The sequence below is a fragment of the Capronia epimyces genome (genome assembly GCF_000585565.1).
Source record: "Capronia epimyces CBS 606.96 chromosome Unknown aczIQ-supercont1.3, whole genome shotgun sequence".
Lineage (NCBI taxonomy): Eukaryota > Fungi > Ascomycota > Eurotiomycetes > Chaetothyriales > Herpotrichiellaceae > Capronia > Capronia epimyces.
Window position 1 is genome coordinate 601,318 of NW_006912906.1, and position 15,968 is coordinate 617,285.

At 53.8% G+C, this 15,968-nt stretch overlaps 3 protein-coding genes across 3 annotated transcripts; 2 read left to right on the top strand and 1 right to left on the bottom strand.

Annotated features, from left to right (window-relative positions):
- Window positions 1-1,101: 1,101 nt before the first annotated feature.
- A1O3_03476 (uncharacterized protein) lies at window positions 1,102-2,976 on the top strand (the record flags this gene model as incomplete). Its single annotated transcript, XM_007733614.1, has 3 exons — window positions 1,102-1,182; window positions 1,253-2,853; window positions 2,955-2,976. The coding sequence occupies 3 exons, from the start codon at window positions 1,102-1,104 to the stop codon at window positions 2,974-2,976; spliced, it is 1,704 nt and encodes a 567-aa protein (XP_007731804.1).
- A 9,782-nt stretch (window positions 2,977-12,758) lies between these two features.
- Window positions 12,759-14,075, top strand: A1O3_03477 (uncharacterized protein; the record flags this gene model as incomplete). The annotated part of the gene is made up of 3 exons (XM_007733615.1): window positions 12,759-12,984; window positions 13,037-13,378; window positions 13,426-14,075. The coding sequence occupies 3 exons, from the start codon at window positions 12,759-12,761 to the stop codon at window positions 14,073-14,075; spliced, it is 1,218 nt and encodes a 405-aa protein (XP_007731805.1).
- A 756-nt stretch (window positions 14,076-14,831) lies between these two features.
- A1O3_03478 (uncharacterized protein) lies at window positions 14,832-15,488 on the bottom strand (the record flags this gene model as incomplete). Its single annotated transcript, XM_007733616.1, has 1 exon — window positions 14,832-15,488. One exon carries the CDS (start codon window positions 15,486-15,488, stop codon window positions 14,832-14,834), a length of 657 nt encoding a protein of 218 aa, XP_007731806.1.
- Between the last annotated feature and the right edge of the window lie 480 nt (window positions 15,489-15,968).

Below are 15,968 nucleotides of genomic sequence, written 5' to 3' on the forward strand. Positions count from 1 at the left end.
CCAGGACGAGCAATATTGTTTCTTCCATCATGATTGAAGACTCCTTGTTCTTTTGACACAGTACGAGAATAATCGTCAAAGAATCACAATAAATCTTTATAACAGAATGGCAGCTGAGCCAGCACGTGAAAAAATTCCATCGACGTCTCGACCCCGTAACGAGACTGCACGTGTTGAGGTTTGTCAAAGAGAAGTCGAACACACCTCACGCCACCGAGGCGATATCCTACAGATGATATTGTCGTTGAAGCCGACGAACGACGGAAAAACAATTGCAATGAATCAGCACAGATATCTACGAGTTGTTTGAGTGGCTCTGGTTACAAGATGGCCTTCCCAACATTGATCACGGCCATCAGTCAAAGGGAATTTGTTAGCGGGCGAACAAGTCCGCCGGGTCGACCAGTCCGATGTTAGCAAACGAGTCTAATTTGACTCGAGGGTCGTGAACGCGAGGCTAAGTCGTAACACGGATCCCTTATCGACAAGGCTTTCCCCAGTCACGGCAGCCCCATCCCGATTATGACCTTAGGGGCCCGTTCTCGGTGGGTTTTGACTTCGCTCTTATCAACCCATGATATTCCCTGGGTCCGGCCGTCATTTAACTTAGTCAATCATTGGTCCGCCATCTCTGGATTCAGCATGTTCAGTGTTAGAATGTTCGTGTGAGAACTCCCGAAACGCCCCCGGAACGCATCCTCTCGCATTCATCAACCAGCTTCAAATCGACTTATCTACGCCGGCCTCCAATCGATGTGGCGATTATGGCTCGAGAATGCCTGCCACCTTGGCCTGGTAAGTTCGTACGAGTACTCATAACTCATGGTCGGTGGGGAATATAAGATATCACTTGCCCTGGCGTGTCTGGCTTGGCTGTATATACTTATAGCACTCTCTCAACGGCTCCACCCCTGGCAAATTCCCATCCCGTCCCATATCAGCCTTGCAGAGTGCTCGCTACGGAAGAAAAGGATTAAAAGGCTGCTCGCATCCTCCTTTGGCCTCTTCTTCCCCCCACGCACATCTCTCTGCTGAGTGATTGCGTCGAGACGAATTCCCCAGAAACTTTTCCTCGGCTTGTGCCTCTTTGTCGTTACCAGCATGGCTTCCTTTAGAGGGAAAGTCTCTGAAGCAGTCGAGTCCTCTGCCCCAAAGACCTCTGACAGGCTAGGCTCTGAAAAGGTAAGCAAGCGACCAGAAAAAGCATGGAATCCGAACTTTGGTTGTTGTGGTTTTGACCGACTTTTTTCAGGGTGTTGCGACGCTGGCATACGTCTCAGTCGAGGACGGGGTGGTACGTGATGTACCGAGAGCCGACGAGCTATCCGAGTATGGCACGCACCGAGGTCTCCAATCCCATCACATCCAGCTGCTCGCCATCTCAGGCGTCATCGGCACCGGTCTCTTTGTGGGAACATCCAGCGTACTGGCTTCCGCCGGTCCGGGCGGTCTCCTGATCGGATACATTATTTGGTGCGTCTTTCTCCTAATCGTGGCCCACGCCATGGGAGAGATGTCTGCCTTCCTACCCGTCCCGGGATCCTTTGCGACGCACATTGGACGTTTTGTGGACGAAAGCGCCGGTGTCGCCATGGGCTGGGTCTACGCGTACTCCATGATGATCTTCACCGCCGCCGACTGCACCGCCCTGACAGGGCTCTGGTCGTACTGGTTTCCCGACATCAATCCGGGTGTATGGGTCGCTGTCACCCTGGTCGTGGTGTTTGCCCTCAACTGCATGGCGGTCAAGTACTTTGGCGAGGTTGAGTTCTACGCGTCCATTTTCAAGATCTTCCTCATCTTCGGCTTCCTCCTCTTCACCTTTATCGTCGTCCTCGGCGGGAACCCTCATCACGACCGTATCGGTTTCCGGTACTGGAAGAACCCCGGCGCGTTCAATGAAGCCTACACAACCGGCTCTCTCGGCCGTTTCCTGGCCATCTGGGGCGTCTTCAACACCGCCGCCTTCTCGATCGGAGGGCCTGACTTCATCGCCAACTGCGCCCCCGAAGCCACGAATCCACGACGGAACATCCCCAAGGCAGTGCGACGGGTCATTTATCGCCTCATCTTCTTTTTCATCTTGTCGGTCTTTGCCGTGGGGATGCTTGTCCCCTACAATGACCCGTCTATGCTGTCGGCCATCGCGAACGGAACGGGCGTGGCCAAGTCACCGTTTGTCATCGCCATGAAGCGCCTCGAGATCCCCTTTTTGCCGGACCTCGTCAACGCCGTCGTCATCACCAGCGCCTGGAGCTGCACCAACTGCCTGTTGTTTCAGGCCTCCAGGACGGTGTTTGGACTGGCCAAACACGGCCGCGCCCCCAAAATCTTTGGCAAGACCACCGCAAGCGGAGTTCCCCTGCCGGCATTGATCTTGTCAATCGCGGTGGCCTGTTTAGCCTTCATGACTTGTAACACGGCCTCGGCGAAAGTATTCAACTGGTTCATCAACTTGGGCTCGACGGCCATCATGATCGCCTATATCATGATGCTAGTGGCCAACCTGCGGTTCCACGCCGGCCTACGCGCCCAGGGCATCGACGCTAACACCGCCCTGCCATTCCGTAGTCGCTTCACGCCCTGGGGCAACTACGTCGCGTTGGGCGGCGTCGGCCTCATCCTGTTGACCAACGGCTACGGAGTCTTCATTCACGGGTACTGGAATTTCCAAAACTTCTTCACCGCCTACTTCACCATCGTCTTCTTCCTGGTCGTCTATCTTGGGTGGAAGATAGTCAAACGGACCAGCTTCATCAAGGCTGTCGACATGGACTTCAGCACCGGCATGGCCGAGGTCGAGAAGCACGAGGCCACCTTGTCGGTCAAACCGCCCGAGACGCGATATGAAAGGTATGCTAGCTCCTCATGTGTTAGGCTCTGTATGCTCCTATTACACTTGTTAAAACCCCTATTAATACAATGCAACTGCTGACGTTTGATTCTCTCGCCAGATTGATGGATTGGCTCTGGTAAATGGATTTGGATTTCGTGCAAGCATTAGCACCCAGCTTGGGAAAGTTCTCAAGCAACCCGCCTGAATATGGTTTGGAGATGCGAGAGAAGTCGATCTATCTATACTGGGCTTTCCCAGGTTGAGGGAGCGCCTCCCATTGTTCGTATGGCGTGTTTTGCGGAGCGGATTCTCAAGCAACCAAAGTAGAAAGAGGAGTTTTGTCACCCGTTCGTCTGTTTCCATTTGCGCCACCACATACCACCTGTACTCCCACTCCCTTGGCTCTTGTAGTCTACCACCAAAGTAGAAAGAGGAGCTGGAGCTTTGTCGGATTGCTCGTCGTCCAGAGGCTCTGAAGGTAAGATTCTCAGCCACGCTATAGGTAGGTAGGGTTCAGACGTTCCGACGGACCCTCACCAGGGTATAGGTGACGGTGGGTTTCGTATATCCAGGATGTTCGATGTTCGTGAAATAGACGTGGCAGTGGCAGTGGCAGCGCTGAAAGCTGGACAGTGTCCACAAACATACTGGTAGGATGCAGGGCTCACCTGTGTCGTGTCGATGAGGACTATGGCACTGTCACTGTGGCATCAGACTCAGACTCACAGTCCTTGGATCGCCGGAAGGGAAGATTTGAACAACGGCGTGGTGGGTGGTGGCCAAATATGGATGATTGAGGTGCCAAAGGTGCTCTCTCGTCCTCTCGTAATGTGCCACAACCTCAAAGCATTGAAACATTGCACGAAATGAACAATCCGATTGCAAGCCCGCAGGTGCGCATCGGTTCCAGAGAGAGAGAGAGAGGGAGAGAGGAGCATTTTGTTATTGATCATGTCTCCTCGTTCGAGAGGTGCCAACCTCATCGTCATCGCCGACGTACTCGTACTCGGGATATCAGGGCCGTGCCACCCGTAGCCGTAGCCGTAGCCGTACCCGTATGCGACGAGACGACTGCTCGAAAGAGGAGCTTTGTCGGATTGCTCGTCCTCCCACTGAAGGCTCTGTCTTTGTCCCCCCGACGGCACGCATCGACAGCGACGGCGACGGCGACGGCGAAAGCCACGGTCGGAGCCTAAGGGCCCCTCCCATCACACAGTTGTCTCCACGAAGGCTAAGGGGCCCCTCGACCCATCTACGGCATCAAAGCCGGCGTGGTCGTGGTCGTGGTCGTGGTCGTGGTCGTGGTCGTGGTCGTGGTCGTGGTCGTGGTCGTCTCGCGGCCACCTCTCATCACCCCTGACCCGCATCTGTATCCGTTCGAAACAGCACATGACCTCGACCAGCGGCGGCGGCGGCTGAAAGGAATGAGTGGCTGGTCCTGCCACCTGCCATTCACGCAATATTTCGATCCCAGACGCGGCGACTATTCACGTTATATTTCGACTACAGACGCGACACGCCGGTTCCGGCGTTTGAGCAGTGGCGCAGCAGGCCTAAGGCGTGGGGAGCGAGGAGGGGCCGCGGCTCGCGACACGACATGGGGAAATACAATGCCAATGCCTACACCGAGGGGAGGGGAGCTGGAACGACGAAGCAGAAGCACTGGTGGGTGACGAGTCCGGGTCGCTGGAGAAGATAAGATGGTGCGAGACCTCGTCCTCGTCGCTGAAGAAGGCCAGGCCGGGCCGAGGAGTTCACGGGAGAGGCGCAGGTGATGGTGATGCCCAGCTCACACTTGTAGGCCTGCGACGAAGGACGGAGGACCGAGGCCGATGACAAGAACGACCACGACCAGCGCAGCCTGGAACGCAGTCTGCAGCGGACCGGACCTTGTACCTGCTGGTCAAGGACAAGAAGACCCCGGGCCGCAGCCAGGACGATACTCTCGCGAGCTGTGGAGGTTCCCCAGCGGGACGATCGTGGGATTCGAAGGGTTGAAAGAGGTGAGCTGGACTGACGACTCGGTCAAGGCATAGGCTCATGGTTTGGATTGACAAAGGCCGCACCCGCACAGCGCATCCTGTCCACGTCTCTAGGCTCCGATATGAATACTTTTTTTGGTCGGCTACCACCCGGTCGGTCATTACGTGCCGAAATTTGCGTCGCCGCAGCCCCGCCACGCCGTCGGCCACGACACAGAGAGACAAGGCGGCTAAGGAGTCGGCGCCGCTGAAACAGGACCTCGCACGAGAGGGCATCATGGTTGACGCATCATGATTCCGTCAAGTTCGGTCGCTTCGCTATCGTGCCGTGTCAAAGATTTGGTCGAGTCGGGGGCTCGATGGCATGGCTGTATCATGTATAGCTCATTTCAATCAGGTAGATAGATGATGGATGGTTAGTATGGTCAGTCTCATTCTTATTTCCCTTACCCTTATTTTTGACTCTTCCTTCTTCCTTTTCCAGTAACTTGGTACTTTTAAGGCCCTCCGAGTCGTCAAAACTTAACCATCTAGAAGAAACGAGCTTTGGGCCATCGCCATCGCCCCAACGTGGTCAACAGGTCAACAGGTCAACAGGTCAACAGGATAAACTAGCCCGGCCGAGGCTGAGCCTGAGCCGACGTTAACAGTTAAGCCGGACGCGAGCTAGCCTGAAGTAAAAGCAGCGCGAGGTCACGTAGGATAGGAGGTGGACGCCGGACGGCCGTCGAGATTCCGGTGGTGGGTGGTGAAACACATATTCCATATTCCAAGATTGAACATGATGCGGCGAATCAGAGCACTCAGGACTCGCACGCGGTTCTGTAAAGGGGATGCACAATGTCCGAACACGTCTCTCACCTCTCTCACCACTGGCAGCAAGGTGCCATGGACCCACGGGATGAGGTGAGGTGTCACTGGCATGGCAAGACCACAACTTGGGGTGACGAAGATGACAGTGTGCACGTAGAAACGTCTGGGAGGGTCTTTCATGCTTGGAAACAGAGGGTATCGATCCGCATTTTCATGCTTGGAAACAGAGGGGGACGATCCATGGCATGACATTCCCAGATCAATGAGTTCCCAAAGGCATGCAGTGGTAGTGGCAGTGGCGGTCTGCAAGCAGAAACTCACCGCCCTGATAGAGTTGATAGATTTCCGCCTAAGAGTCTATACTCCGTAGACTCGGTCTCGAATCTTGCCAGGGCCAGGGTCCCTGTTCAGCCCTCTGATGCAAGCAAATTGTGACGGATCCAGGGTTCCTGTCCAACCCCCGACGTCGTTGATGCAGGCAAATTGTGACCGATCCAGAGTCCAGTGTCCACTGTCTCTTTGCTGCTGAAATCGAGCGGTGAAGATCAATGCCCGAATTGAGCTGAGCTGAATAGCCAGACCGACTACTCCGTACGAGTACGAGTAACTACCGAGTGTGGCGGATCTCGAATCATTTCAATCTGTCAGAAGCGGAAGCAGTCCCTCAAGATCGGAACGCCACAAAGTTGGTACGGGTTGGGCCAGATGATCAGTAGTGTGCCGATCTTTGGCAGACTGTCGGTAGCCTTCTATGTTAACGCGAACATTTCAATCTGTCAGGACTCCGAAGCAGTCCCTCAAGATCGGAACGCCACCAAGTTGGTACTCGTACGGGCTAGTAGTACTCGTACTAGTAGATGATCAGTAGTGTGCCGATCTTCAAGTTTGACATACTCATACTCATACTCATACGAGTACTGTCGGTAGCTCAGGCCTTTCTTTTTAACCCGAACAGAGGAAGATCGACATCTACCAGCTGAGGCTGAGCGACTCCGCAAGGGGGGAGCTGGCTACCGAAGTCTAGAACTCGACAGACTTTTTGCGACCTGAGACGTGACCTCGACTGCCACTGCGACTGTCGATCTTGGTGGCATTGTGGCAATAGTCCGGGCAGTGAGTGGGGATTCGCCGGAATACCCTACTGTACTCGTACCTGGCCAGCCAGCCATCAACTAATGATAGGCGCTGGAGGGATACCTAAGGAGTAGGCAGAACCGAAGTATGGATCGTATCAACATCATACCACCACCACCACTCGTCCTTAGAGTGACGACACAGGTACATGGTCTTCGTCGTGGCCCACAGCTGGGAGGGGAGAAAACGTGTGTACGGAGTACGGAGTACGGATACACTGTACGGATATGGAGAAAAATGTGTGTACGGTACCTACGGAGACTCCGTATGGATACTAATATCGTATACACATAGAAAGTCGTGACATTTACAAATAGGCGGGAAAGGAAAAGCGGGGAGGGGAGTGGGAGTCAGGCCCGACAGACAGGGTGGCCGGCCGACAGGCAACTCAACCGGCTTGTCCAATATGTCTTGCCCTTGCCCTTGCCCTTGCCCAACTGACTGGCACAGGCACAGGGCTTAGGCTAGGTTGCGAAGCTTGGGAAAGCTTTAGCTTTGGCCCTGAAGCTGAAGCAGATGCTGAAGCTGGAGCTGATCTTCGACCTGGAGACCTGGGATAAGGGCCCTAAAGCTGTTCTTACCTGCTGAGACCGAGGATAAGGACCCAGGACCCAGGACCCTCAACCCTCTCGCCGTAAGTAAGGGACCTGAAGCCCAACCCAACCCAAACCGCCTCTAGATATGGATACTGTGATGGGGGAGCGGCTAAGGCCTGCCTCGGAAATAGGATGGGAATGGGAATGGGAATGGGAATTTCCTCGGGCCCAAGATCGACAAGCAAGCTGCCGGGGAATGGTACCCGACTCCTTCGGTACACTGGCCCTGCGATTGCGGTGTGGCAAATGGCCGATCAAGATCCCACCTACCTAATTATTAGGCAGTTAGTTCGTATGTACGTAGTGTAAAATCGCCATCGCCATCGCCATCGCCCGGGGAATCTATCATCGACCTTAGCCATCTTAGGGCACTGGGACGGACTGTCTTGTCTGGCTAACATTGTTACTCTTGTTCGGATTCGGCCGCGAACACGGCGCACCTGGAGGAATTGCAGTTCAGGTACTTCGTATTCTGCGTGCTAGAGTCCCTAGGGTCGATGGCACACCGTTCCATGTCTGGGGACATGGGCACATTACGCATTCGAAACTAGTAACCAGACCTGGGGGCCATGAACAGGCGTGATAGTGAAGGGCTTAGGCCTTCTTGCACAGCTCAGCTGTCTCCAGGATCGCGACGCTCCTCTATCTGGATTCTCCCTTCTGCTACTCGTACGGAACCGTGATGACTCCTAATGAGGTCTGATCGACCGCTTTGAGTGCGCATCAACGCGTCAAGTCAACGAGAGCTGACCAAAACCAACAGAGGACCGTTTCTGAATGAAATACTAGTTGTCTGTACAATCAATTCTAAATGAGATGGGCGGAGGCTTGGGCCTTTCAAGGTCTGGGCCGATCTGCCCAAGATTAAGCGCGGGTGTCGAACTTGGACGTGATGGAATGACTCCATCTGTCAGTGACGACGGGGCGGATAGGGAGTAGTTTCCGTTCCAGTAGAAATTGGAAATTGGACTGCCGGAGGCCCGCCCCCAGTGATGGATTGATGATGGATTGGATGTTGGGTGCTGGTGGGTGCTGGATGTTAGATGATGGATAATGCATGATGGATGTTGGATGTTGGATGATGGGTGATGGATGATGGATGTTGGACGTTGGATGTTGGAATAGGGGCTATTGACTTTCTCTCAGCATCATCACTTGAGGCAAATGAACACGGGGTGCTGATCAAACGCCCTCACACGCTGGAGCAATGGAAAGTGTTTCCGCTTCAACACCGCTGCTGCAACCACTGCTGATCGGTCAGGGATATATGTGCATCATCGGCCAATGACGATCGCAGCACTGGCGAGGGCCTTGGAGTCGGCTTGATGCACCAAACCGGGTCCAACCCAGGATCGCTGAGCTCCGAACAGGTCCTGGGGAATAGCAAGATTGTCCTTGGAAGCCGTGGCCCATGAAGGAAGCATACATGTACGGATACACAGAGCTAAGAATCGATGATCCTGGCACGTCAAGGATCAACCATGTATGAACAGGTCGATGCAGAGAGGGTCGATGGTCGTGGAAAGCCTCCCCACCACTGAAAAGGGAATCGATCTCTCTTTCTCTCTCTTTCTCTCTCTCTCTCACCGTGACCATGGCAATTTTGCTCCGCTGGCTTAATTCCTGGATCTATTGCAGAAGTCTGGGTCCGGTCGCAACATCTTTCGGTAAAATAGCTCCACCGCATCGTGCAATGCATTCTGACTTTTGGTTGACGCCGGCTCCCCCCATGGCAGAATGGAATTAAGACAAGAGGCTTCCGAAACCTTGTTGATCATCAATCCAAGCGCGATTCGGGGGCGCCGCCCTCCCCAAAACAGCCCTGGAGGGAAGGTATCGGCGCCCTCAGAGTGGATAGTGGATAGACTCCTCTCAGCAGGGACTTGGGAATCTCCACTCCCTGCTGGGCATCCTGCATTTCCTATTTCTTGATCCGTTCAAGTTCTCAATTCTTCAGGGTGTTGCCAACTCAAGTTCAGCCATGCCAGTGGTGGGAGCCTGTCTGGCTTGCTCGCATGTGGGAGAGCCTGATGGTGACTTGCACATTGATCACTGGTGGTCGTGGCCATCGAGATATCCCACAAACAAGGTCAATGGTCATTCTACCATTCGCACAAGTCAGCGGCGTCGTCAGTGGAGTGCCATCACTAGCCATCACAACCAGGCGACGGGCCTGTCCTCTAGTTGTCCATGTGGTCTGACATTTGACGTCTGTGCTGTACTGCGTATTGTCTCGTGTGCAGGAAAAGCTGCTAATGTCCCATCACCTAAAGCGACGCCGGCGCTCGAAGCAGGAGAAACAGGAAAAACATTCACCAGGGACCAGTCCATTCCGAAGCATTTTCGTACTCGTAATTATTCGTTCACTTCGGCATCACCATGTCCGGGATCAAAAGCGATCCACGTGGAAGATGGAACCACATGGCTTGTTCAGCTGAACATCGGAGAGAGCCTAATGTTGGTACGCAGACGCAGACGCAGACGCATCCTCATCCTGCTGGAGGAGGAGGATTTGAGCTAGCCACAAGTCTCCTCCTCAAGAGCGAGCCTAGATGCTTTAGGCGGTATAGCATGTAGACAGACACCACAGTTGCTATTATTAACAGTGACTTGGGAGCTGGAGGTGGAGGTGGAGGTGTCAACATACGGATACTCTGGAGCTGGCCCCTCTTATGGCAAAGTGGGAACCGTCTTCTGTCTTCTGTCTTCTGGTCGAGGGAAGATCGACTTGGGTGCCCGGAAGCCTCTCACCCAAGACCCAGATTTGCTGATTCTCGAGCGACGCAAGATGGCCAGTGCTTCGCGACTGACACCACTTCATCTGCCTCCTGTTACTTCTTGCAAAGTCGGTGGGTTGGATGCGAGGACTTGACCATACATGACCCTCAAACTTGGACAAGTAGGGATACAGTATCACTGGTGCACTCCGCGGAGTACGGAGTACACCACACCACACCACACCAATAAGCCTGCCAAAAAGTTGCTGGTTAGGGCCTCCTTGTCCAGGTCAAGCTCAGTGACCACGCGTCGCACAGTCTAGTCCCCGGCTAAGATGTGCGGTCAAAATGCACGGTTGTTCATGACGTGGGGTGGCATAGGGGCCAATCGAACATTCTGTACGGAGTAGGGAAGACCACGCCATTCGCGCCAGAACGCCATCTGCCGAACTCGAAAGAGATAGCTTGGCCCTCACCGCATAGATGCAAACATACAGAGTACAGACGACTCTGTATAGAGGATGGAATCCCTGCAGGCTGTGGCGCAGCTGACCGCGATGGCTGTGATCGAGTGTGGCCGATGAATACAGAGTGCTGTAGCCATACTCCGTACCGTATGGAGAGTACTCAGTACTGTACGTTACTGGTACGTACTTTCGAAGGGGTGACTCTTGACAGGCCAGCCCGGTCCACCGGCAGCAAGCTGACTGGAGCGCTTTTTGCACCCTCACTTCGATAGCCGCTCCCAAGAAACGTCGAGCCACCAGAAGTGGAGGGCGCCACCATTGGGGTTCCGGGATGCATCCTGAGTAATAGCGTTGGCGCCTCAACATCCCCCCGGCGGACGGTGAGACTGTAATGTCCCTAGAGACGACCGTCGGTCGATCCGGACTTTCGGAGGAGGGGCCAGACAAACCCAACACTGATCCTAGAGATCGGATGCAAACAAGACATCGATCATAGCCGCCATCAACCGAGCAGGCCGAATCCCAGGATTTCAGCGCAGCCAGACCGACCAATGTGTATACGGACGGATACATCCACCGCAGCCTCGACCCAGGTTGACAGATTCGTCGGTCCAGAGTTCATGCTCGGATCGGGCACCCTCGGCTTGTAGGAGTAGGAAATAGTCTCATAGTAGTAATGTTATTGTCACGACACTGGACTTCCGACTTCCGACTTCCTGTGTGCCTGGCAGAAATGGCACGGGACCTCCATGGGCCGTATACGTCAATTGGGCGGAAGATCGTACACTGTTAGACGCAGATCTGTCCCCGACTATACCCTTCAGAGGCAGACCCTCGAGTTTCCAAGCGAAGGGTTCCGACCGGCGGACGTCTCCTGTACCAGGCATTGAGACCTATCATACCATACCTTTCCACTGTCAACCAGCGCTGGGGCTGGCGCCCAATCGTCCATCACCTGCGCTACCGCGGATGATCGGGCGTGCTGATCGTGAGTCCCAGGTTCCTTCAAGCTGTTCTGGACTCTGCACTTTGGACTTTGCCATGCTCATCATCGAGCTGGGTTGTGGCTCTGCCTTGCTGGCACGCTTGATCGTACCTGGGCCCATCCCCCATAATGTTAACTGGGTCAGAAGCTCAGGTATGGCCATCATGGCGTTTTGGGTCATTGCAGCTAGCCTCGATCTCCTGGACAGTCTCTTTCCGCCGCCATCAAGCCATGATCAAAGGGCCAATAATGGTCCAAGTGCGATGGATCCTGTCCCCCCCAATGCTAATGGAGCTAAGTTGGCCTTTCGCCATGTATGTTTGACTTCCTGGGTCTGTTGAGTGGGAATGACTGGGCGCCACAGGCTCTAGTATGCAATGCACGATCCATTCATTCACCATGTCCTCTTGTGCATATGCTCTCAGACTCCCATGCTTGCTTTGTGCATCGAAAGGCGCTTGTCTTGTTCGGTGCTGGGATTCGCGTATGGAAACTCTGCTGGCTGCTGGCTGCCCCAGTCTTCTCTTTCTGGTGGACTATTCGAGAGAAGACGATTGAACCCCGTTTCTCATCGATCCGCACACAGTTAGTAACAGCAGCAGCCCTAACATATTTCTCAGACGCCCGAAATCTGACTGATGTCGTTATTTCTTCTGCTTCTTCACAGCTGTCGAAGCCCAAGCCCGTTGATTGAGTCTTGGACCGAGCCTCTGCCGATCTGCTCGCCGTGGATACCGGTTGCTTGACATGTCCAGTTCCGCTTAGTCCTTAGTCCTGTCAACATTGTTACCTTTACCTTTTAATAACGCCTTCTGACCATCACTTCCACTCGCCCGCTGGCTCAGCTTCTCTACCGGGGTCGAGGTCGACAACTTGAAATCGTCGCGATAATCTTGGTCGCGTATACGAGGTACATCGACTCGTGCCAATTCTCTGGAATTCCTCCATCAGTCTTGATCGACGAGGCCCTCGCTCTGCAACCGCGAGTAGACCCGTTTAGCAAGGCTGGCGCAGCGGCGTAAACAGCGCCAGATTCGCAACTTACCTCAGCCATTTGATCTGCAACATATGGAGTCCGTTTCGGTGACAGTGCGAACCCGATTCTGCGAGTGATGTGGCTCAGCAACACAGGATATTGCATCGACCTTTACCATCATCGAGGGGAGGAAGGCGCCGCCTTTGGGCTGTTGTATGCGGTGACGCAGGTCGCCCCTGCTGGTCGACAGTGATGCAAGAGGAAGCAAATAATTTCGCGAGTTTCGCAAAGGAGGGTACCTCTGCTCAAAGTCTATCCCATAGGGCGAGTGACCCTCTGGTCATGCCCAGCTTAGTGGACAGACTGGACTCGTCGCCGAACGCTCGCGACATGGGGTTTGAGGGACTGGGACTGCCTCTGTCACCAGCCGAAAAGAGGAGAAATAAACTAGGGTATCATCGCACCGCGGTAGCATGTGGTTAGTCTCTTGACCTGATGTCCTGCAGACGAACATGATTGACAGGACGCAGGCCATTGTCGAAGACGTAAGATTCGTTGCCTGCCTGCCTTTGACGATCCAGTTGGTAGATGCCAGAATTGCATCCGGCTGAAAAAGGACTGTCATTTCTATCCCGTGGAACAGCCGAATATTGGCCCGGCAAGACGCCTAGGTTCAGACACCAAATCCACCGAAGGGGCTTCCAATGAAGCCGATACTTCGGTGGCATCGTCCTCTCCCGGTGGTATTCTGAGGAGTGCCTCCTTTGAACGATTTGAACAGGTCGATGGCCGACTGGACAAATCCCCTTTGTCGAGGGACAGTCCTGGGTACCCCGGGTTTCATCCCGGCCCTAGGTCTATGTCTGGACCCGGTAGGACCAAGCCACGCCTTCAATTGCTTCGTCGCTGATCAACACAGGCTTTGACTATCCAAATCCGTACGACTACCGTCAGCAACCGCAACAACAACATCCGCAGCAGCCGCAACAGGTACTCAACCGTCACTCACCTGGGGGTTATGTGACTGATTCAAGGAATGCACAGTTCTACCCGGCATATGGACATTCCTCGCACGGACCTTATCCACCTGTCTTTATCACCGGCGCTGTATCTGGATCTGGGAATATGACAGCATTTTCGAGAGACAGCGGTTACGACTATCGGGTGTCGTCCCCTAATGGAGTATATAATTGGGGACAGTCACCTGCAAGATCAGTCTCAATGGGCGAAACTGGAGATTCACCGCACAGTTTCCGTCCCACATATCGGATGCAGAATTACCCCTCGATTGAACGGAGAGTCACAGGCGATATACAACACCTCCCGCCGACAAGCACTGGCTTCATGCCTATGAGCGTGGAAACCCAGACTGGTACAGACCCGACCTTTCCTGAACCAACAGCTTATCCGCCGATACCATGGCCTGGCCATGAACAAAGGGCACAGTTGTCAGGGTCTTCTGGAGCCCCAACCCCGGTGTGGTATCCTCAGCAATCCGGGCTAATGGATGTGAGAGACGGTGAACGCCAACCGCATATTCTCCCTTCGCAAGATCGTGAATCCTGTTGATGTTACATAATACCAGCTTGAATCTCACATTGATATCGAAGAGTCTTCGATATTCGACTCTGGTCCTCCACAACGGTTGAGACACGACGAGCAGTTCCTGCGAGATTCAATTCTGAGCAAACTGGTTCGGCTGATCCGGTGGGGTTGCAGAAATATAAATAGTGCTGCAAAATCCTCGAATCCTCAGCGTTGCCATCCATCCAGCGCTCCTGAGCCAGCAGTCTCAAGATCCAAGAAGGAAGGATATACGAGGGCAGCGACTTTCGACTGCGCATCAACCAAATACTCATTCATTTCGCAAAGAAACCACGATGCCGTTCGAGTTGCACTTCCACCAGACCCCAGCGAGACACGGAGACCAGCACAGGCAGGCAATCCTCGAGTCCTTTGGCACGCACTACGAGAGAAACAACATTGTCTTCGACCGAGCGGAGATCCGGTATGATAACGACTCGGTCGAATTTCAAGGGTTGAAGTTGAATCTAATCGTTCTGATATAGCGGGTGGTTGTATACACCGCATACTTCCGAACAAGATCCAGACCTTACCCCCTATTTTACAGTCAGATTGACCAATCCCAAATTACGAGAACGAGGCGACCACCGTGCGCTGTATTGGCGCCCAAACGGCAACAATGTCTTTTCCACCGAATCATCGAGTCAGTGGCAATCGTCTTATATAAAATATAGGGCAAAGAGAAAGAGGGCGTGTGATGCCAGACAACAGCAAAGCAAAAGAGCTTCCTAGATCTCCTCTCTAGGCTCGAATATGTACCACAAGATGGACATGCTCCTCCCCGTCCTTAGGCGTACAGGTGGCTCCGGCTCGTTCTAGGCACCGTGCTGAGCATACTCCGGCTTGCTTGAAGTTGCAATCAGCCTTCTGAATCGAGTTGCATCCTCTGCACAACACCCGTGACTGCTTAGCGTCCTTGAACGAAGTCCCCTTCTCCCAAATCCCCGACCGTACGCCGCATAGTTTGCAAAATCGCTGAGTGGCATCTTTGTGGCCCAAACTTCGGCTCCCCATGGCTTGCGCGTCGGTGAAGCACTCGCGTGGCAACTTGCGGAGGCATATATAGCAATTGAGCCTCGTGGCTTTAGTGAAAAAGTTGGCGTGGATGTTGTTGATTGCATGGATTGAGCTTTCTGGGAAGGCTCTAGCCCAGGTAGCAGAGTTGTTGAGCCGTATCTGTCGACGGCCATGGTCGGCTTGTTCCTCAGCACGCAGCTCATTCTTAAGCTTCGCTCGGAGATCTTTGATCATTGCGGAAGGGACCAACTTGGTTGCTGCGTGGCACGTCTGGCGGAGATTGACCACATCATGGTATTCAAGCCCAGAGAGGATTTGGTCCTTCAGTTCTTGAGGCACTGTAAACATAGATGGCGGGAGTGGCGTCCAAGTGTTCTCCATGGTGATCTCGTGCCCAGAATCAGATCCGGATGGTTCCATGTCTGTTCTCAGAGAATGGCACTCCGCGTTGTATCTGGGACCTTGCTTCGAAAAGGACTTCAAATTGGAGCAGACAGATCAATAGACCACCATCGGACTCCCTGACTTGTAATTATCCAACGGATATTGTCTCTCCTATAAATAGCCTGGAGCAAGCGGTGGTGCAAACGAGAGTTGCAAGTATAGTCATGCTTTGCATCTTCACAGTGCAACACCATCGATCAGTATATATATAATGCTGGGGCCACTCGGTGACTCAGGGCTCCGGCGATCAACCACACTTCAGTGTGAGACCGGGCGCTGTTCCGTTGTATAAGGCAGAGGTCCTCTGCCAGGGGTACCACGGACGACGATAGAGCGTTAGGGTGGATGCCAGAGTTCAAGGCAGTTTGTCCAACTGCTACTTCGATAGGATCAGGGAACCCTCCAGCTCTACCAGAT